This window comes from Anastrepha obliqua, chromosome 5 (genome assembly GCF_027943255.1).
Source record: "Anastrepha obliqua isolate idAnaObli1 chromosome 5, idAnaObli1_1.0, whole genome shotgun sequence".
Classification (NCBI taxonomy): domain Eukaryota; kingdom Metazoa; phylum Arthropoda; class Insecta; order Diptera; family Tephritidae; genus Anastrepha; species Anastrepha obliqua.
This window is the reverse complement of record NC_072896.1, coordinates 108,331,667-108,354,575: the sequence shown is the minus strand read 5'-3', so window position 1 is coordinate 108,354,575 and position 22,909 is coordinate 108,331,667. Positions and strand designations below refer to the sequence as shown.

Below are 22,909 nucleotides of genomic sequence, written 5' to 3'. Positions count from 1 at the left end.
CAAACCTAGTTCCCTAAGAAAACCCAAGATCGAGTTGGGTTGAGCTGAGTGTAAGTAATTTCTTCTAGGCATACCAATTCGCGCAGCAGGCATGATGGAGTTTTTGCGGATTGATCGCTGAACGAATAGTTCGATTCAAAAAAAAATTCTTTAGTTTTTACGCACCAAATTGCAATGTTTTTAAGCGAATGAAAGCTTTTAGTTATGATATATTCAATAATATACAAGGTAAAGTCCGAAGTAGACAAGACTGGCGTTATAAAAATGTTTTTAATGCGTCATATTTTTAATGAGTTGGGGCGTTGGAAGTTATATCGCTAGCTGACTTCTAGTGAAAGCTTGTTGACATTCGGTTCAGTGGTAGCAAAGTTATTGCGTCTAAAGTGTCCGTATGTTTGTGTCATTGGTACAAAAATGAGTTTCGCACAAAGAGCTAATATCAAATTTTGTTTTTAAATCGGTAAAACCTTTACCGAAACATTAGAATTGATGTAAAAAGTTTATGGCAATGATTGTCTATCTCGTGCCAGAGTTCATGAGAGGTTTACCCGTTTCAGAGATGGTTGTGATAACATATTTGACAATGAACATATGGGCCGCCCAAAATCAGTAATCACCGAAAACTCCATCGAAATTGTTTGTAAATTTATCAAAAATTAACCGAAATCATCGTTGAAGTTAACAAAATCGGAATGGAGTATCTCGATATCGATTTATTGCATTTTAACTGATCATTTGGGCTTACAAAAGGTCTGTGCATGTTTCATTCCGCACAAGTTATAACTGAGGACCAAAAATTGTTCAGAATTCAACATTCGAATGACTTCATTAAGGGGGAGCCTGGTTTATAAGGTCAAAAAAATTAATTTTTTTTTTCGTTTTAAGCGATTCCTAATATATTTCAGAATATTCACACAAGGTTACAGAGCCTAATTCTCAATATTTCCGTAGATACAAAGCCAAAGGTAGGCGAGCGTTAAGTAGTTACGCTGTGACCAGACAGCTATAGTAAAAACTTTATCTTCTTTTCTCGACTTTTCATTTTTATGATTTCTTTGAATTGGCGTACATGAATGAAAAAAAACTAATGCACCTTTTGAAATGAATCATAGCTTGTTCCCTTCAGTATTAAATTCTCTTCTTTTTGAACTAACAAAAGAGATAAACAAATTTTTCAAGATTTTTATACCAAGTTGAAGTGAATTTTTTTTTTATAGAAAGGAATTTTTTCTTTAAAACCTCCAAAAAGTTGAAATTTTGGAATTTCTCTCGGTTTTCTTAGTTCATCTAGAATAAAAAATCATGATATTTGGAAATCCATTTGAATTTTTTGCTTTAGATAATAATTACGAGCTGTATCTTGTACGCCAGTTGGAAACTCCAGCGTTGCAGCGCTCTACTAATTTCTATGTTAAACATTTTTTTCAACTTATTTTAACCAGTACAAAAATTTTTATACTTTTTAAATGTTCATTAAAAGATAGAAAAAACTTTGCAGTGCTAAATTAATTTTTGCCTTAAAAAAAAAAATCGTACAGAGATGCAATTTTTAGACCTCATAAACCAGGCTCCCCCCTTGAAAAGGCGCGAAAAGGGAGAACTTCCTTTACAATATTGTAACCGGTGATGAAAAGTGGTATTTCCAACATGAACCTGAAACTAGGCGTCAAAGTGCCGAATGGAAAGCCCCAGACGAGCCACCACCCAGAAAATCGCGTTTGGAGAAGTGAAAAATCAATCCGATTCTCATTTGATTTTACGATTCCATGGGAATTGTCCACAAGGAGTTGATGCCAACGGGCCGGCTAACTCAGTGCAATTTTCTATCTCGGCGTTTTAAAGCGCTTGTTGCATTGCATTCGTCGAATTCGCCCTGGATACCGCGAAGGAGGAAGCTGCCGCTTATTGCACGAAAATGCACCATCTCATCGATTCACTCTTGTGACTGATTTTTTGACTAGAAATCGCATTTTAACCATCAATCACTCACCGTATTCAGCTGAAATGGCTCCTTGTGACTTCCACCTATGCGGAAAATTGCATTTGGCCATGAAAGGAAAATGTTTTGCGTCGGTAGAGGCCATCCAAAAGGCGTGCATCGACATACTGAAGGACATTCCGGTCAATGACCTTAAACACTCTTTCGAAAAGCTTTTAGATCGCGCAAAACAGTGAGAGGACTATTTTAAATAAATAAACTCGAAGTTATCAAAACAAAGTTCCTGTCGTTTCTATTTTAGCTAAGTCTTGTTTATTTTGGACTTCACCTTGTAAGATCACTGTAATTGCAAAAAAAGCTACTAAAATTTATTTTTTTATCTGATCAGTACTTCAGTAAATGTAAGAACCGTGTTAGAGATGTTTGAAAAAAAAAAATGGAGAAATGGAAAAATATATAAATGTACTAAAAATATATATTTTAGTAAATATAAATATTTAAAATAAATATAAATTTTATAAATATAAATTTTCATCATATTCATATCCTATTGAAGGCTACCAACATTTTTCCCATTATTGCAATTGTTTTTTGTTCTTTTCCCAAAACTCAGAGTATAATATTTTTTGTAGATTTCAATGGTACTCATAGGAAACTAATTTTAAAGATTTTTTCTTTCCTATTGCATGCAAAATTTTAATTTTAATTTTTTAATAGTTATCATTTTGCGCCTATTTTTTCTACAAATAAAATCAACTACTTAAAAACAATACTGTGTGCACATACGACTTTATGTGCTGCTTTCGTCCTGTTCGTTCGTTCGGTTATACGAGTACAGTTGCTCCAATACTATCTAGTAGAAATATACAAAACCTTGTCGTTCAAAGCTGCCTCCGATCCATTGGCAGTGGACATAGATTCGTTAACGGGGCAGATATTTTTACTCGATGAAAACTTCTTGCGTTTCTTTTTCAAAGCAGCTATGGCAGTGAGACCTAATGGAATGTGATAATAACAATAATAACAACAAAACCAGCTAAGTATATAAATACTAGTAAAATTATTGAAATTTTTAACTGAAAATAATGCACCTCGAAATTTGTTAATTTACCTGTTGTTGTGTGAAAGAAATGCGAAGCTCCACTACCATTGCTGTTGACACTGTTACCGCTGCCGCTATTCAAGCTGTTGCTGTGATCCTTCATGAATGTGCTCGCGTGCACTGCGCTGTGTGCTGGAGTGTGGGCGTTTGCATGCTGATTGCCAGTTGTTGGGTCACCGTTGGTTATGTAATGCTGTGCAGAATTCTGTGCATAAGTCACGCGCACCTGGCCATGAACTGGCGATGAGTTTGCGGAGGAATTGCACACTGAGTCCTCTGACTTCGAACGGCCTAACATTTTCGAAACATTACCGACCTTAGCAGCCTCGATGAGCGTACCTGCAACAGAAAATGGGGTTGATGTTTATAAAAAAAAATAAGAGGACGTGTTCTCGAAAATATTTAAAAGTTTAAGTTTCTGTATTCGATTTTTAAACCCAGTGTTTCCTACTTCTTTTTTTCCTAATAAAAGAAACAAAACTAAATACATTCGAAAACCGGTTTATGTGCCAGTTTGCCGTTCTAAAAAGCATGAAATGTTTGGGTAGGCACAAACGCAGTAATTTCACTATAAAAATCGGCTGCTACGGTGTCAGGCGCGAGTTAGGATCGGTAAAAGTTGTTGTAGAATACGGAGAAAAATACATAAATACTGCAAACAAATGGCGCAAAATTAATCACCCGATCGAAAGATTTTTAATTTTTGCTAATGGCGTCGATCGTTAATCGTATTTGGCACTTGTGAACTACGAGGATCGTTTGAATAGTGCGTGCAAAGTCGGAGATATGGCGCTTCTTGGGCGTATCGAGGTTATGTTTAGTTAGTAGCATCACATCAAATTTCAGCCAGAACGGTCTATTTCTTTGTGTTTGGCATTCGTTTGAATCGAAGAAGTCGAGTGATTATCCTTTTCCATCACCACAACGCACCAGCTCACGTCTCGGCAGTTGTGGTCGCAAAATTAAAGGAAATGGGGTTCCAACTCGTTTGACAGATCCAATTTGGCGGATTCCTCGAATCCTTCGAACTAATATTTGTTCCCCAATATGATAAAATGGCTGGCGGAAAAAAGATTTTATTCATACGAGGAGGTGATTGCAGAACGAATGGTTATTTTTCAGACTTGGAAAATCCTATTTTTCGGAAGGTATCAACAAACTGAAACATCGTTGGACGAACTATTTGAGTAGTTTCTATTTTTGGGTGGACTTTTCAAACGACCCTCATAGACAGCTGCAATATAGAAACAGACAAGCAATGAAGGACGTAAACGTAAATTTTTTTATTTAGTAAAAAAGTTATTCAGAAACAAAATTGGTTGATTAATTTTGCGCCAACTTATACAAGACGATGTGCCAGCTAGACGACGTAGACGACGAAGTTCCACAGCTGCCAGAACAACGCACACAGAGTGAGACTAGACTCAACATACAGAAACGAGTACAACACCGATACACCTCGCAGTCTAAATCTACAGTATCAATATGAACCCAACCGAATGGGACTCGGTACTCGTGTATTCTTGGACTCAATCTGTATAAGTTAGTTGGGATGATAAACCAATAACCGATATCTCAAGTATATTACATTCCTGGTCAAGAGTACTTCCTTTTGCAAAGCCCAATGCTAAATGACATGACCGTCAATGAGCCACAATTAATACCTTTACAGATTTGCGTTCCTGAATGTCATTATGTGTGATTAAGCCCAATCTATTACAGCCGAAGAATTCGAATTGCTCGTGAGATGCACGAGACACATTCACATTGCGAACATCAAAGCAAACTAGCTACTTTACAGAATACAGTGTTTGATCCAAAAGTAATGAGCCTCCCCGCGCGGAGCGTCTGCCAAGCGATCAACCGAATCGGCTGGTGGGGGAAAATGATCGTTGGACCTTCCCCTTCCACTAGAAACCGGTCCCAGTTCGCTGGCAACAGCGGTGTAGTCAACATCGCTCCGCGCGTGAAAGCTGTTTTAAAAGTGTGTTAGGATTTTGCAGTGGCGAAAATGCAGCGATCGTTGGAGCAACGTTACTCGATCAAATTTTGCGTAAAGCTAAACAAAACGAGTACCGAAACCAGATCCCAGGTAAAACGGTGGCACAAGTCCTTCAAGAAAGGCCGGAGGACGTCGAAGACGAACAGCGATCTGGAAGGTCTTCGACGACGCAAACAGACGAAGATGTGAGCCGGGTTCGTGAATTTTTGAACATTGACCGTCGTGCTAGTCTACGTGACGCGACATTTTACAAAGAAGTGCTTCTTCTGCTGAAAAACCGCGTCGCCCGGGTTCGGCCCGACCTCGTCAACAATTGGACCCTTCATCACGACAATGCGCCTTCGCACACCGCCTTCCTCTGCACCTCTGCATTGGCCAAGATGGGGGTTCCGGTGCTTCCCCACCCTCCCTACAGCCCAGACCTGTCCCCTCCGGACTTCTTCTTGTTCCCGCGCCTGAAAAGAAAGCTGAAGGGTAGGCGTTTCGACTCCATCGAGGCGATCCAAAAAACTGTGACAGCCGACTTGAACGCGATTCCGGCGAATGAGTTTAAAAAATGTTTCCTGCAGTGGAAGGACCGCTACCAGCGGTGTATTGACGCTCAAGGGTGCTATTTTGAAGAATATGAGTTGTACAAGCCAAAAGGTTTAATAAAACTGCTTAAAAAAAATAAGGCTCATTACTTTTCAATCAAACCCTGTATGACCGACCTCCCTTCAACCAAGTAACTCAACAACACCCCTTCCCCTTGAATCGTACCACCACATCCCCTGATTGAACTTACCCCAACGTTTCTTGTGTCCCGCAATGCGTTTGTTGTGAGGCTTCAACGCTGATTTATTGTATTTTGTCGTTGTTTGTATTGTAGTTGTTGTTGTAGTAGTACCATTTGTAGGCGATTCTTTGCCATTAGTATTGCCATTCTGCTGATTCTTATGTATAAAATTTGAATTGAAAAGATTCGATAGTGTGGAGCTGAGTATTTCGTGTTGCGAATCGAAATTGTCTAAAGAGGTGGAGAATTCTGCAACTGGCGCCAGTGAACCCGTAGAACCGGGTGGCGCAATATTAAAGCCTTTCATAAGTCGACGTTCCTTCTGGCGATTCTTTTTACCGCCACCTCCTAAAGTGAATGGAGAAAAGTACTTATAAAAACATTCCACTCATAAGTTAAAAATGTCGCATGACACCACTCACCACCTTGTCCAGCTGTAACATTAGTATCCATACCGCTATTCTTCAAAATCTCCACCAATTCACAACGGAATGCCGATATGTCCTGCTTGATTTCGTTCACGTCGTCTTCGGTGACGCCCTGCGACTCGGCCTTACGTTGCTCCACCGTCACATAGCGACGCACTAAATTGCGCATTATTTGCTGGAACAAGTAAAATGTGTATGTATGTGTTAATGTTAACTTTAAGCTGCTTAATAACACAAATTACCTGATACTTGAAATCGCGATCACTCGCCTGCTGTGCTTTGCGCTGACATTTTTCAAGGGAGAAGAGAGTATTAATGAACGTTGTTTTTCTTTGTATTTTATTGCATTTCTCACTCACCCGTATTGTCTTTAGATGCTCTCTTCTGGCTGCCGACGACCCACTGCAGAACACTCTGCGCGCCCATTTGAACGCATACCAGATAGATTTCGGCGTTGGTATGATATTAAATGGTGGTGGGCAGGTGCCACCCTCCTCAAAGTAACTTATCCATAGTTTGGAACGCGCGAATTTCCATTCAACATCGGCACGCTCCTGAAATTTGAGATAAATATATTTCGTCCCCTTAGTATAACAATGTGCTCATAGGCTATTATTTTTTTATTGCATTTTTGGATTCTCCATCGTCGATTTTATATGTGGTCAAAATTTTGTCAAATTCTAGTTCCACAAAGTGGGTCAAAACGTCAGTCAAAAATAATAAATATTTACAGACATAACGAGATTTGAGTGAGAGCTACTTTCGACAAAAAGTTTGAAATTCATTTTCTCAAAACATCAAAAAATTTATAGGCTATTTTAATACTAAGGGGACGATTTATACTTAAATCTGTATAGTATATTTCTACACATTTGGTTTCGTAATTTCAGAATTTTTGGAATAAAACACTAAAAATTTGTAGCGAATGCAAGCTGAGTTTCATATCAAAGGGAACCTAAAGATTTTTTAGTCTTGCTGGTATAAAAGATCTGTATAATGCTTCTAAATTTCGTATACCATTTTATTTTTTTTCCGCAAAACGGGGTAGTAGTCGGAGAAAATGTCCTTTGAAATTCTAAATGGGCTCTGCTCAGAGCATTGTGGCATATGAATTGACTCTGATAAAACGGAATTACTTCTGAATCCAATCCAGACGTGAATTATAAAATGTATATCAAAGAGCGCATGAAAAAAGCGAGCATCGTCTGTTGCCGCTGCAATCAGCATTTTGGGACCTCGTGGAGTCTTCATCGGGAAATAAAAGTAGTAAAGTATGGATGTACACATTCACAAATATTTTGTTATGGTTATTAGACTTAGCGAATAGCCCAACGGAGCGACGACAGGTATTGAGCTGATGGAAAAGGATACAAAGGGTCCACTTGGACAGAGATTCAATCCAGACAGGTGTGAAAAGGAAGAATGGGCTTTGGATTAGAGGATGATGACCAGAAGAGGCTAATTACGTTCGTATTAATCGCTCCAAGCTACTGATGAATGTTAAAAGGTGTGTGTTATTTAAACCCGTAGGTGTAGCGAAAAAGTGAGAGCCCAGATGTCTAAATCTTTGCCCGACTTTGCCGCCAGCTTCTTCAGAAAGGACTTGCAGCAATCCCAAGTCACACTGCATGGACATCTAACGGACAATGTCCGGTAGGAAACGTACCAAATTTGAGAACTGGCGTTTTGTTAACCTTAGAAGTTCTCTCGAGCGCCCCGATCTAACTGTGTACAGAAAGACCTCGCGACTTTGCACGATTGCGCACTAGCCCAGCGCTCGCTGATGCTTGGCCTATTATTCCAAGAGTAGGCCACAGGTTCACAAAGAAACCCCATCCTCTCATTTTGCAAAGAAACCGTCCCCGGGGTCCCCTGTTTAGCTAGCTCATCAGCACCTACTGTTTATCTCTATCCCGCAATGGTGAAAGAAGTCTGGGATTCTCCGACAAATTTCGAACGCACAAACAACGAGCCCAAGGTCCGCTTAGCTGTCGGATTAGATATTTAGATCTTTCACAGTAATTACAGAAGCTTGAGCTGATAGTCGTAATGAAAATATTTTCTGAGCCCATGCATGTTTGCTTGAACCCAGCACTTATGCATCGACTTTAAAATGGTGCGTGGGACAGTGATGAAAATATTCAGAAGGTGTGGCCAACATCGGCCCGTTAACGGGCTCTCAGCGATTTTGAAGGAATTTGCTATTTCTTGGCATAACCTGGTTTATATAACAGCGATTTGTTTATGAAAGAGGTCGGCAAAAACTGAGATTGCGTTGGTGTTATACGAAAAAATCAATGAAACCATCAACTATTCGTTGCCATCTGAACAACAACTGATTGGACGAGCATAGGAGTACGTGAGAAATAAGCGGGCAGAATTCTACTGTCTAATCCGCAATGACGCATAAGTGTTTGCTGTTGCCAAACACAGTTGCCTCATGGAGAACGGTAAGTCACGACACCTTCAAAACATTTGAATGGCGCCTACAATCAGACCTCGATATACTTAATTTGATAATCGTGGTAAACGAAACATCATCGGAAACAAGGTCGCCGTTGAGTTAGCCGGATATGGTTCCTTAGCTAACTCAAATTCTTTTAACTTTACCCTCACCGTTTATACAGGGCAATGACCAATTGGTATCCACGTCAGAAGGTAATGATCACCGCAAAACCTATGGAATGAAGGAACGTACCACCGCTTTGGGGGCGTTTAAATATAGCTCTCTGCAGGATTTGCATCACAATAGCTCACATAACCTTCCCAACTTTATCCACTGTTTTGAGGTCCACTATCTTTTGAGGTCCATGTATTTATTTAAAGCGATCTAAACTCTAACCTCTATATGAGCAACTTATAGAGCAAGAATTTTATACGACGCGTAAATTGTCTATTCAGTCCAAAAGAGAATTAATATTGTAAGGTAGACTTCTTCACAGTTTTTATGATGAGTATTTTTCGGCCCTAACTTGCATGGCCACTTTCATCGCTGAAGCTTCGGCTATTTTTCTTCCAGATCACTGAGCTCGAATACAACGTAATGTAATGAGGAAAGTGCATAAGTATACAGGGTTGCCCATATTCGACGGACCCATGTGCCATTCGATGACCCTTTGGGCCCATTTCAATCGACGAGGCTTGTCCGCAGGCAACAATCTTTGCGTCAATTGAATCTTATACGGGAATAAATACAAATCAATGCGGATAATTCGTTGTAAAGTGGTCCGAGCAACGCCCAACTGCTGAGAACGGCGATTTTGGGATGTCCTTGGCGACGCCTTGGTCGGTTTTGATTTGGCCTCTTTGGATTAGAAAGAGCATCACGAGTTGAAAACCTTCGGTACAAACGTTTAATGGTGTTCTTAGAGGGCGCACTTTTCACATTATTTAATTTTGAGTTGAGTTTTCACAATTGACTTCTTTTGTTGAATGTAATGTTCAACAATTTGGGAGCGCTCGCGTGGCGTGTACTGTTCCATGGTAAGAATATGCTTGGACTGACGCTTCCAACGCGGTATGTCATTAAGCGATTTGACGTCTTTGTCAAAAGATACAGGGTTGCCAGATGGGTCCGTCGAATATGGGCAACCCTGTACTGGTAGGGTCTTGAAATAGGTACAGCCAGACAGAATCGCCGATGATGTAGCAGCCTAAGTTACTCTCACAATTTTGCTTCCGATGGCCAAACTTTGTAATCTATCATCCTTGGAGTGTATCATACACAGCAACACCATAGATTGCATTGACAAATCATTTACTAGTTCAAATCCGTAAAACTTACCGAAATTAATTGATATGAATGATTCATCATAGCAATAAGCAGATTCAGTAGCACCACAATATTGATAACCGAATATGTGCCAAACATCAGCATGCCCCAGAAACGCGTAAAAATCTTGATGCCATCCAACTCAAAACTGTCCAAATCGATTAGACCAAAAACGGCCCAGAATAGTGTCTGTGTGGTCTCGAAGAGACTGAAAAAGTGTGAAAGAGTATGAAAAATTTCCAACAAAAGCGACTGCATCTCAGGGATTTACTTCGAAAATCGACGCCACACAATGCAAGCATTCGGATCGGTAGTACCATTCATGTTCATGAGCACATTCGTGGGTGAAACTTCTGGGCAACGCTTCTTCTCCAAATCCGCATAGTACCTGTAATGTTTTGTTATACATAATTTTTTCAATAAAAATCTCCGAACATCACTTAAGCTATTGCTTCATTTATTACTCACCACAGCAATTGATTCAAGCCACTGCCAAAGGCGAATAGCACGAGCACGTACAAAAAGAAAAACTTCATGATATCCATAACCATACGCGACAGGGACACTTGCAGTGGTCCCAAATGTGGATTCACCGAAAAGATGTATACCAATTTGAGGCTACTGAAAATGTTTGCCGCACTAAAGAGGCCCTCCGAGATGAGCATTGGATCCCAAGTGTCCCAACGCTCACGCGGCAAATCGGTGGCATTCGGATTAATGATCATTTCTTTTTGCACCTATGGGAAAAATGGTGTAAGAAATATTTCAATTAAAAGAGCGATTATTTTTTATCAAATAATTAAGTAAGCAAATAATGAACAACCTGAAAGAAAGACACCACGCGCAATGCCACCGTAGCCACATAAAGTGAATTCGTTACAAAATCGATGACGTTCCACATATCGTTGAGATACTCTTGCAGGCCGACATCCCACAGCTGCTTGACTTCGCTCCAAATTAAACCTGAAATTTTTTAAAGTTTAACAGCAAAATCGCAAATCGTTGAAATCAAATTGAAAAGTACAGAAATTTCAATTTAAATTTTACTTACCACTAACCCAAGCCAGTATCAACCATTCGATGAAAGTAGGTTTTGCGCCACGCTTTGTTGGCACCTCTTCCACTTGTGTGATGATGTTTTTCGTATCGCTCCAAAACCAGCCACCAATGAATGTTTCGATGCGTTGTGAAGCGAGCATCAGTAGAACTGTGCGGAAGTAGAAGCGATACTTGAATATGTCTAGGGCATTTAGTTTGTCTTAGTTGCTCTTTGTACTCACATAGAAAGGTAAAGTAGGAGGCACTGTGGCATATAAATTTGATAAATGGTTTACGCATCGTGTGTCCAATACTGGAGTATGGCGCCAAAATGTAGGCGAATGAGAATATGGGAAACATTATACCTGTGTTGATGTAAAGCAGAAAAGATTCAGAATATGTTAATATCAAAAAATGTTAAAATTTTCCAAAATCATATAATTTTTGACGTGATAACGTCTTATAATTCGATTTAGCCGGCTGCACGCACGAAAAAATGTGTCGTTACCTTGCTCATTAGTGTTACTTTGCTCATTTGCCGTTACCTTGCTCATTTGTCGTCCCTTGAATGAACTGCAAGCGAAAGCGCGGAACGAACGACAAAGCAAACAAAGCAAACGAACGGCAATGTTCGACGTCTTGCTCTCTCCTACTTAAGTGAGCGTATATATGTATGTATATGCACATATGTACATATATAAATTCACGTATTTGTATTTGCATATGCCTTCTTATTGATTATTATTAATTTGATTTACTTGAAGCCTATTGAAAATAAAACCAAATTTGTTAATAATACCTGTTGTTTTAATGTTATTATTATTTTTTGATAACGTCTAATAATTCTAATAATAATAACGTCTAATAATTCAATAATAATAATTCTATGTAGCCGGCTGCACGCACAAAAAAATGCGTCGTTATCTTGCTCATGCGTCATTACCTTGCTTGAACAGCATGTTATGTTATGTTATGTTATGTTATGTTATGTTATGTTATGTTATGTTATGTTATGTTATGTTATGTTATGTTATGTTATGTTATGTTATGTTATGTTATGTTAAAGTATATTATGTTATGTTAATGTTACCTCATTCTCTATATCCATACAAAATATCTATCAAACAAATAAAATTAAAATTTTCTTTTGAAAAATGCAACCATTCAATCAGTATTTTCTTATGACGTTATCACGTTAAACTATCGTCAGTAAACCGACCTTACAGACAACCTCTTTTTTTTTTATTAAACTTGTAAGTATTTATATATAGTAAAATGTGATCAGATTGGAGGTACTTTTTGCAATAGGTGTTTTTTTGACAACCCACGCGTGACTACTGTCGAACTAACGTAATTTCTTTTGAGTATTCATTGATATTTCATCAGGGAAAGGCTTAACAACAACGTTTACAAATCGTAAAATTGTATTACGAAAATCAACGCTCTGTGAAAAGTGTTAATCATGCGCTCAGACCAACTTCTGGTGTATGGCGATGAGTTCAATAAGCAAAATTGCCTTACTTGGGCTGAAAAGGACTCGAGGCCATTCAAGATTAGCCATTACAGCCATTGAAAGCAACCGTTTGGTGCGGCCTATGGGCTGAAGGAATCATCGGCCCATATTTCTTCAAAGACGAGGCTGGCGCCAATGTAAGAGTGAATGGCGAATGCTATCGCGCCATAATAAACTACCTTTTGATTCCGGCAATTGAAGCCTATGATCTCTATAACATTTGGTTCCAACAAGACGTTTGCCAACGCTATTTGCCATACAGCCCGTGAAACATTTGAAAGGGATTCTCTTTTCAAAATAAATGTCATGAATGGTTCTACACAAAAATAATAAAGATTGCCCAATCAATTTGAATTTTCGTTGTTTTACTTCAATTTAAAATCCGATACCCGAAGATATAAAATGAATGATAAAGGAATGATAATCCTATCATAGCCATTAGTGCTTTCTCAGTGCAAAAACCATCTAACAAGAAATCCCCGAAAGAACGGTGACAGTCATTTGATCGATCATTGCCACTGTCGCTGTAAAATGCTCAACAATGCTCAGGAAAAAGTTTCTATCACATTCTTAATGTCAGTGTGAAAAAGTTGATGAAAACATTTGGCATCTTCTTCTAACTTATTTATTTATTTCATCCCAAATTAAACATATAACTATACCACTCACACCAAAGCTTTGGGAGCTTTCGAGAGAAAAATTCCCCATGTGATCTTTGGTCGCTGGTGAGGATTATCGTGTACGGTGGAACAGCGATTAGTATGAGCTATATATTCTGTATATTTATTTCTGTACCACATACATACATACATACCAATTCGTATAATATCCAGTGCCTGCAATGCCATATTTTTGCGTCGAAATCCCGGCAAACCCTCATACCAAATGCTAGCCAAAAGTTGTTGAACATTTGAGTGGGCCACAAACTATAGAGATAGAGAGAGAGAGAAAGGTAAAGTGGGAGAGCAGCAAAAATGTGTGACGCATACAAAACATGTTAACCTGCTATTACGCACCTTTTTCTGTCGCAACTTGATCGCCAATTTCAATCGATTTAAATGCATACGTTCGCCATGTTCATAGATTGGACCGGTGGGATCATGATTCAATAGGATTTCCAATTCGTGTGAGGTGCGTGTGTGATCGAGCAAGGCGGTGGCAAAGTCTTGGCATTGTTTGCGCAATTCCTGATATTCATTCTGAAAGCGAAACGGGTTAGAGTTCTGGTTTAAAGTCTTTTTTTTGTATAGAGATCAAGCATCTTTTAGCTTTGACCTCGATTTTTCATGACCGTTTTTATATTTTTCCATAATAGCTCACCTTAAATTCGTGTTCGAGAAAACTTAAACGTCTCAATTCCCATGACAATTCAAATGCAGTTAAAATAGGATCCTTTGACGACAAGGCAATAAGGCTGGGACTGGCCAGCGCACGATAGGCGTTGATGCGAGAACGTGAGTGTCGCAGTGAATCTTCTTGGCGTGATTGAACACATTCGTCACAGCCGCATCTGAAAGACAATAAATAGTAATAGTCATAGTATTCAAAATAATAGGAACGTGCCGAATTGCCAACCACATTTAATTATTTTTTTTTTTACATAATTTTTTTTTTTGTTTTTATAAGAGTATAGTGCATTCGACTGCGGCCGCCGTAGCCGAATGGGTTGGTGCGTGATTACCATTCGGAATTCACAGAGAGTACGTTGGTTCGAATCTCGGTGAAACCAAAATTAATAAAACCATTTTTCTAATAGCGGTCGACCCTCGGCAGGCAATGGCAAACCTCTGAGTGTATTTCTGCCATGAAAAAGCTCCTCATAAAAAAATATCTGCCGTTCGGAGTCGGCTTGAAATTGTAGGTCCCTCCATTCGTGGAACAACAACAAGACGCACACTACAAATAAAAGGAGGAGCTCGGCCAAACACCTAACAGAAGTGTACGTGCCAATTATATATATATATATATATATATAGTCTACAACAAGAAAAGCACCAAACTTTTGCGAAATTTACTATTCACTAAAAAAAGGTACATCAAAATTTGCAAAGAATTTTTAGAAAAATTCTGAGTATGCAGTTTATACCCCATTTAGTATTAGTATAATAAAGTGCAAGTTTCAAGTGGATCAAAATAGTTGTAAATTTAAAAAAATTTTTTTTTTGTGAGGTGTTGAAAGTTTTCATCCATATAAAAAACTTCCGAACATACAGCCATGGTCATATAAATACCACATTTAGACTTTGAAAGCAAAGAGTTGAATATGTTTATAATTACTTTTTAATGGAAAAAAGCAACATAAAGAATTAAAAAAAAAACTTATTTACTTACACTTTAAAACAAAAAAATTGTCAAAAATATTTTCAGTTCTGATTTAATTTACGAGAAGGTTGATAACTCACGAAACCTCCTGGATACATAAATAGCACATTCTAATAAATTCCCAATAAAAGCAAAAATACTGAACAAATCAGATAGTTAAGTAATAATATTGTTTTACCAGATTAGTATTTTGTACTATATCACCGTTTTTGATTACTTCTTCAAGCCATCGCTCCATGCTTTCTACAGCCTTGTGGCATCGTTCCTTTGGAATCGAGTACCAAGCCTCCTCCTTCTTCTTAATTGGCGCGATAACCGCTTACGCGATTTTGGCCGAGTTTAACAGAGTGCTAACCGGCGCCAATTGGACACACCAATGAAGCCAAGTCCTTCTCCACCTGATCTTTCCAACGTAAAGGAGGCCTTCCTCTTCCTCTGCTACCACCAGCTGGTACCGCAACGAATACTTTCAAAGCCGGAGCGTTTGTATCCATTCGGACGACATGACCCAGCCAACGTAGCCGCTGGATCTTTATTCGCTGCGCTATGTCTATGTCGTCGTAAAGCACATACAGCTCATCGTTCCATCGTTTGCGATATTCGCCGTTGCCAACGTGCAAAGGTCTAAAAATCTTACGCAGAATCTTTCTCTCGATCACTCCAAGCGTCGCTTCATCGAATGTTGTCTTCGTCCAAGCTTCTGTGCCATATGTTAGGACGGGCATGATGGGAGCCTTGTAGAGTGTTAGTTTTGTTCGTCGAGAGAGGAACCTCCTCAACTGCGGCCCACAAATTATCAAAATTTTAAAAATTTATGTTAGCGACTTTGACATTAACGTCATTCTATAAATTTTCTATTGGATTGAGATCAGGGCTCTGCGCCGGCCAATCTAGTACATTCAGTTTTTCTCTTCTGAGCCATTGCTTCACTGTCTTTGCAGTATGCTTTGGATCATTGTCCTGCATAAATGCCCAATTTAATGGCATAAACTCAAACACAAATGGCTTCATTTTATTCTGGAGTATATACAGATACTGAAATCTATCCATTCTACCAAACAGGCGAACAATCGGCCCACTACCATGCCAGGAAAAAGCTCCCCAAACCATGATGCTTCCGCCGTCGTGTTTAATCGTCTTTTTTGTGAACCTAGGATTTAGCGCTTGATTTTTTGAACGACGTACAATAGTTTTCCCATCTGGTCCCATCCTATTTATTTTGGTTTCGTCGGTCCAAAGTACTTTTTTCCAAAACTGAATAGGTTTGTCTTTGTGGGCTTTTGCGAAGGCAAGTCGGTGTTTGATATGTCTTTTTGAGAAGAGTGTTTTTTTCTGCTTATGCGGTCAAGCCGCTGGGCTTCGTTAAGTCGCCTTCATGCAAGCTTTCTGGACACCTGTAGATCAGATTTCTGGTTTATTTCAAGCATAATTTGCCGTGCCGACTTAAAAGGATCTGCTTTGCTCTTGCGTATTATAGCTCTATCCACATTAACATCAGTTTTCGCGGCTTTGGTTTTCTCTCCGTTTTTTTGCTTAGATAGGATGAGTCTTTCTTAACTAAATTAAGAGCATTATAAATCATTTTCCGAGAGCACATCATCATTTCCGCTTTTTCTACATAGCTTTTTCCGTTTTGATTCATCGGTATATAAGAGCTCTTTTCTCCGGTGTGCAATGTATATTAGGTATTCCACTTCCCATTTTTAGTAATTACTTTAAAATTTTATTTAAGAAACAAAAAAATATACTAAAAATCGCTGAAACAATATTAAAGTTTTACTCTCCGCTGCACAAGTTAAAATGTGCTATTTTTTGTGTCCACTTCAAAACAACAATAAGCATAAATAAAATAGAGGGTGTTTTTTTAGAGGTTAGGTTTTCAAGTGGGCACTACTTTTTTCGTAGATGGTCTTTTTGACAGCTGTCACTTGATTTATGCTCAGTTTGGTTTGCCATTTCATAATGAATAGACTTACACCTGAACAACGTTTGCAAATCGTGCAAATTTATTACGAAAATAATGGTTTGGTTCGCGCGACGCATCACAAGAAAATTTTGTTCAGCGATGAAGCTCACTTTTGGTTGAATGGGTATGTCAATAAGCAAAATTGTCGCATAATCGGATGAACATAATCCACAAGCCATTGCTGAGACGCCATTACATCCTCAAAAAGTAAATGTTTGGTGTGCTCTATGGGCAGAGGGAATCATCGGTCCATATTTCTTTAAAAATGAAGCCGGCCATAATGTTACAGTCAATGGAGAGCGCTATAGAGTCATGATTAATGACTTTTTCGTGCCTGAATTGGACGATGTTGATGTGGACGACCTTTGGTTCCAACAAGACGGCGCTACATGCCATACAGCCAACGCAACAATCGATTTATTGAAGGAAACTTTTGGTGAGCGCATTATCTCGCGCCGTGGACCTGTGGCGTGGCCTCCAAGATCGTGCGATATAACACCGCTGGACTATTTCTTGTGGGGCTATGTGAAGTCGCTTGTCTACGCAGATAAGCCCGAGACGATTGACGTCTTGGAAGAAAATATTCGGCGCGTTATTGCTGACATACGGCCCCAATTGCTGCAAAAAGTGGTCGAAAATTGGGCCTCTCGGCTGGAATTTATTCGAGCCAGCCGCGGCGGCCACTTGCCCGAAATCATTTTTAAAACATTATGGCAAACCCTTATCTCTATAATAAAGCTGAATTCTTGGCCATAACATTAAATTAATTAAATTATACGTTTTATTTCATCTTGAAAACCTAACCTTTAAAAAAAAACCCTTTAGAACGCAAAAAATTCCATCGAAAAAAAACGGTAAATTCCTCGCATAAATGTAAGCTTAATAACGGTAATAAATGTAAACAAACAAATTTATTTGATCAAAGCAGAGTTCGTACTAGAAACTTAACTTAACATATAAGGTTCACATTTGTGCTATTTATCTGTCCATGGCTGTATACAAGGTGCGCGATCTTTTATGGCGGTATGAAAACATTGAATAACTTAGAAAAAAAAAATTATTTGTATATGTGAGGTATTTTTATTTGGTTTGGTTATTTACAATTTTTTAAGACTATTTTTTGAATACAATATCAATCAAGTGGCCACCCTGCAACCACAAACTGCGATCTTTTTTCTGCCTTTGTCATCACCTTGTCAAGCACTTCGGGTTTTGTAGCGCCGATTTCGGTTGTTTCGGTGTAAAGCGATCCATTATTGAAATTGTACTGAATTGACGTATCGAAAACATGTATGTTGAAGTCGATCGGTTGGTAAGTGACAAAGACAAAATGACCGACAAGATGACCATCTTTTATGGTGCAAAAAAAAAATATTGTAAAAATCATCGCGATTTTTCAGTGATTTCAAGCATACCTTAAAGTTTTCTAAAGATTCTAATTAAAAAGTTGATGGCAATTTTTCAAATTTGTTTGAATTGTGTTAAGTTATAGTGAATTTTGTGCAAAGTTTGGAGTTAGGAGTTATGTGGTTTTTTTATAAAACTATAAAGAGAATTTAATACAAAAAAAAAAATTAGTTAAAACTTTATAATTCGTCGCGATCCTATTATTTTGAGCACAGGTGTACATTTAACTATTCTGTTGCCATAGTGATTTTCAATACAAATGTCATTATGACAAAAAAAAAATCGCTCAAACCATAGCCTGCAGTTTTCAACAGAATTAATAAAAAGAAAAAAATTTGCCATGTAAAGAATGAAAAGTTCAGGGCGGATTTGTTAAGGGCCTCAAATGGTCGATTAATTGAAAGAGAGCTTCGGTGTATTTTAGCAGCTCGTCTCCGAGCACATGGATCATAATGAGGCTAGTAACCACTCTTGCCGACTATGAGATAGTTGTTGAAAGCGCCTTATCACCGAAATCGCAGAGACAGCGAAAATAACTCTATTTTAAATCAGGTAAAGCCCACTTGCCTCCTCCCGAGAGAACTTAAGGGGGTCATCTGGTCTCCAGCGAAAAAAAATCGATTTTTTTTGCATAATTTTGTTGTATGTGTATGCGAGAATACGCCACAGAAAGGATTTTTTGAAAATCGCATTTTTTCACATTTTTCTGGGCACCGAAGTGTACCCTCCTCCGGCCGTTTTTATCATAAACTTTATCTTTAAACGCGTTTCCCCGAAAATCGTGTTTTTTAAGCATTTTGGTCACACTTTTCATAGTAGTTATACTCTGATTTCAATGGTTTTGGTCTTAAAAGGTTCGGAAAACTTACCGCTAAGTTTCCCCGTGTACGATTTTTGAAATTTTTTTTCATTCCATTTTTATAACCTTTTAAAGTTCAAAAAATGAGCAAAAAAAAATTTCGTTTGGAGGTGGACGTCTTCAGCGCCATTTCAAGGTCGCGGGTGTTAATTTTTTTCAAAGTCAAAACCATTTTTTAAAAGCCAAGACATGTACCTTTAAAATAAAAAAAAAAATTTTTTTAAATGTTCACAGGATTTGTCACAATCAATCCCCAAAAAAACCCTTCATTTCAGGGCCTCGAGACCAGCCTTAAGGGAGTCTAAGTTCGAATCTCGGTGAAAAACCAAAATGAAGAGAAAAGTTTTTTCTAATAGCGACCGCCCCTCGGCAGGCAATGGCAAGCCTCCGAGTGTATTTCTGCCATGAAAAAGGTCCTCATAAAAATATCTGCCGTTCGGAGTCGGCTTGAAACTGTCGGTCCGTCCATCTGTGGAACAACATCAAAACGCACACCACAAATAGGAGGAGGAGCTCGGCCAAACACCTAACAGAAGTGTATGCGCCAATTATGTATATATATTGTATAATCCTGACATTCTCTATGAGGCAGAATTGAGTCCAAATCAAGACGCAGTATTAGCGTGCGCTTCATCAAGTTAGACCATGCTTTTTTCAAGAAAATGGTCGCCGAATAAAGGACACTGGAAACAGTTCTCAAAAAATGCGAAAGATTTTTTCTTGTCAGAACTACGCCGAGCGTAGATTTATTTTTGACTCTATGTGGTTTCAACAAGAAAGGGTTGTTGCGTAAATTTTAAGATTTTTTTCATGAAAAATGGAGGTCAACATCGCCAAGACCAAGGCCATGATAGTTGACCACAAAAACGCAAAGCAGATATTGGTTGACTGTTGCCCGGTGGAATTCGTTGAAAGCTTCTGCTACCTCGGCTGTATCATCACGGCAGATGGTGGAGCAGATGAAGATGTCAACTGCAGGCTAAACAAAGCAAGGGAGGCTTTCGGGCGAATGCATACAGTATGGGGGAGTTCGCAAATCTCCAGGCACACTAAACTACGAATATTCGGCTCATGCGTGAAGTCCGTATTGTTGTACGGAAGCGAAACATGGCTGGTCTCTAACGCCATCACCCAGAGGCTATGATCCTTCATCAACAAATGCCCCCGCATCATCTGCCGATTATTCTGGCCAAACACCATCAGTAACGACGCTCTGTAGAGATTAACGAGCGAGGAACCCATCCTTAGGCAAATCAAACACAGAAAGTGGCGGTGGATAGGTCACACATTGAGAAAACCACCAGATAGCATCACGAGAATGGCACTGGACTGGAACCCGCAAGGGAGCAGAGGTCGCGGTCCACCAAAAACACTTGGAGAAGGTCGATGTAGCGCGAACTAGCAGATGCCGACATCTCATGGGACGGTGCAAAAACAAGAGCACAGCACCATGTACGATGGAAAAGTCTTGTCGAGGCCCTATGCTCCCGAGAGGAGTGAACAAGGAGAAAAAGAATTATTATAAACAAGAAGTTAACAGAACGAAAGCGAAATTCGTTTATCAAGAAAAAGAATTTCTGACACACTTGGATGAATAAAAAACAAAAATACTCTACAAATAATATTCAAATGCATTTTCATACACACCTTACATCATGCGGCATTGGCAGTACTGCTCCGCGATCCAGCAATATTTTGATTATCTCATAGTTATCACGATGTGCAGCTAAAATAAGTGGCGTTATATCGGGCGTGAACGTTGAAGTGTCCTCTGATTGGGACTCCCAACTCTATGTGGCGCAAAAAAAAGAAAGACAATTCATACATACATACATACATACATACATCCCCATCTAATTGTATGGTTTAATACATAATTAATTCACAGAAACACCTACATGGTTTCCCTCTGTATGAAAGGTGACATTCTCATGATCCAACAGCACCTCCACAGCTTCCACGAACTCCTCCGATATGGAGTGTAAAAGCGCATCTTTGGTGTCAACATTATAACTGATGAGCAGTTCGACCATTTCCAAATTCTCATTGTCAATAGCCATAAGTAGGGCAGTGCGTCCCAAAGGATCAACACAATTGACATTGATATAATCAGTATCCTGTGCCTTTTGCAGCATTCTGTAAAAACAAAGACAAAAAACAAAAAAAAAAAATCATACAAATAACAGTAGTTGTTGACATGAAATTTAATCTTCGAAGCAGTTACGAACAAATGTTACAGCCGGAAAATTGTAATTCAAATGTGAAGGTTGCTGGTTGATAGATGCAACGCATGAGAGCGTTCAAATATAGGTTAAATATAAGTCGGTGTAAATGTCAAGAGTATAACTACACATGCTACTAGCTATGTATGTTTGTATGAATGCATGTGTGCCGACTAACCTTCGTGTCCCTGCCATATCACCACGCTCTACCGCCAATAGAAATTTCTTCTCCTCCAAGGTTAACTGTCGAATCTCTTGATGCGGCCGCACTATATTCTCCTCCTCCATCATGCCGTGTATGCTGTGACGCTGTGAAGAGAGTAGCGGTTTATCGTTATCCAATTTTTTCACGGCCAAACACAGTTGTATTGAGCACAAACAATATAATGAAAATAAAAACAAATCTACATGCATTCACTAATATTCGTGTACGTTGTGGTTTATTTGTATTTAACCGTTTACAGTTGTGGTTTGCAGTTGTGTAAAACTATGTATTCCATTGAATTGCATATTCATCTCAATTGTTTAATGCAAACGCGTAATACATACCACATAATTAAATACACTCACCTTGACCTTTTTAGCCGGTTCAATTTGCACGGTCACATGGCTATTGCCATCATTAATGCCGTTCCCCAAAATGCCGCCAACTCCGCTGCTGCCTCCACTACCACCACCACTAAGTCCACCAATAACACTGTTGCCTTTTTTCTCACCATCCAAAGCATCTGTACCATTCTTGATTTTGCTCAAAATTGGCGCCAGCACTGATTTCCTACGCGCCGGACTGACAAAATGCAACTTTTTTCCTTCGTCTGTGAAAATTAGATGTGAGAGACAAATACTTGAATTGAAAGATAAAATCTTGATTGTGTAAATTTTTTTGTTAGAGAATATTTAGTTTTGTTACAATAGAAAAAAGTTAGTTGAAACTAATTGATTAATCAAAATGGGTTCAGTAAAAAAGCATGCATTTATTAGTTACATCCTGTTAACCATTAGTATAGCTATATCTAATTCGAAAACCCTTATGTTCAAAAAGTAGCCGGAATTAGTCAATAAAATGAAGACTGTTCAATGCGGATATTCCTAAGTTTCCCCCGATTTTGTAATAACCTCCGACTCTTTCCGCTAAGAAGTAACATTGTTAGTGGGGGCAGGAAAAACCTTATTGGTGGTGAAAATGTAATACGTTTTATTAATTATATGGATTAGCCACATCACAAGAATGCCCAACGAAAGAATCTAAAAGAGGGTGTTTATTTTGCTTCGTCCAGTTGGAGGAAGAAAGTGAGGCCGACCAAGAAAGAGATGGCTTGATGACGTAGAAGCAGACTTAAAAGCAATTAACGTTCGTTATTGGAGAAATGAGGCAAGAGAGAGACTGAATTGGAGGAGGATTGTTGATGAAGCTATGGTCCACCACAGACTGTGAAGCTAAGAGAGAGAGAGAGAGAGAGAGAGAGAGAGTGTCAGGAAAAAGTAACACGCCGCCATACCGAGAGTATACGGTACTCGGCGATGCCGGTAATGATAAAAACTACGCACAAAAAAATAATTTTTA

The 22,909-nt window shown here is 38.9% G+C and overlaps 1 protein-coding gene across 1 annotated transcript in view; it reads right to left on the bottom strand.

Annotated features, from left to right (window-relative positions):
* Positions 1-22,017, bottom strand: part of LOC129248577 (transient receptor potential-gamma protein) — a 29,796-nt gene extending 7,779 nt beyond the window's left edge. Inside the window, exons 1-19 of the mRNA XM_054888183.1 lie at positions 21,916-22,017; positions 21,524-21,654; positions 21,022-21,259; positions 20,771-20,913; positions 13,890-14,079; positions 13,586-13,768; positions 13,384-13,495; positions 11,299-11,421; positions 11,070-11,225; positions 10,842-10,981; positions 10,487-10,755; positions 10,290-10,406; positions 10,031-10,226; positions 6,606-6,800; positions 6,489-6,530; positions 6,241-6,421; positions 5,828-6,166; positions 3,051-3,380; positions 2,813-2,934 (exon numbers count right to left, since the gene is read on the bottom strand). Of these exons, the coding sequence (XP_054744158.1) occupies positions 2,813-2,934; positions 3,051-3,380; positions 5,828-6,166; positions 6,241-6,421; positions 6,489-6,530; positions 6,606-6,800; positions 10,031-10,226; positions 10,290-10,406; positions 10,487-10,755; positions 10,842-10,981; positions 11,070-11,225; positions 11,299-11,421; positions 13,384-13,495; positions 13,586-13,768; positions 13,890-14,079; positions 20,771-20,913; positions 21,022-21,259; positions 21,524-21,636 (3,189 nt within the window). The 5' untranslated portion in view covers positions 21,637-21,654; positions 21,916-22,017. The remainder of the gene's footprint in view (positions 1-2,812; positions 2,935-3,050; positions 3,381-5,827; positions 6,167-6,240; positions 6,422-6,488; positions 6,531-6,605; positions 6,801-10,030; positions 10,227-10,289; positions 10,407-10,486; positions 10,756-10,841; positions 10,982-11,069; positions 11,226-11,298; positions 11,422-13,383; positions 13,496-13,585; positions 13,769-13,889; positions 14,080-20,770; positions 20,914-21,021; positions 21,260-21,523; positions 21,655-21,915) is intronic.
* Positions 22,018-22,909: the final 892 nt, after the last annotated feature.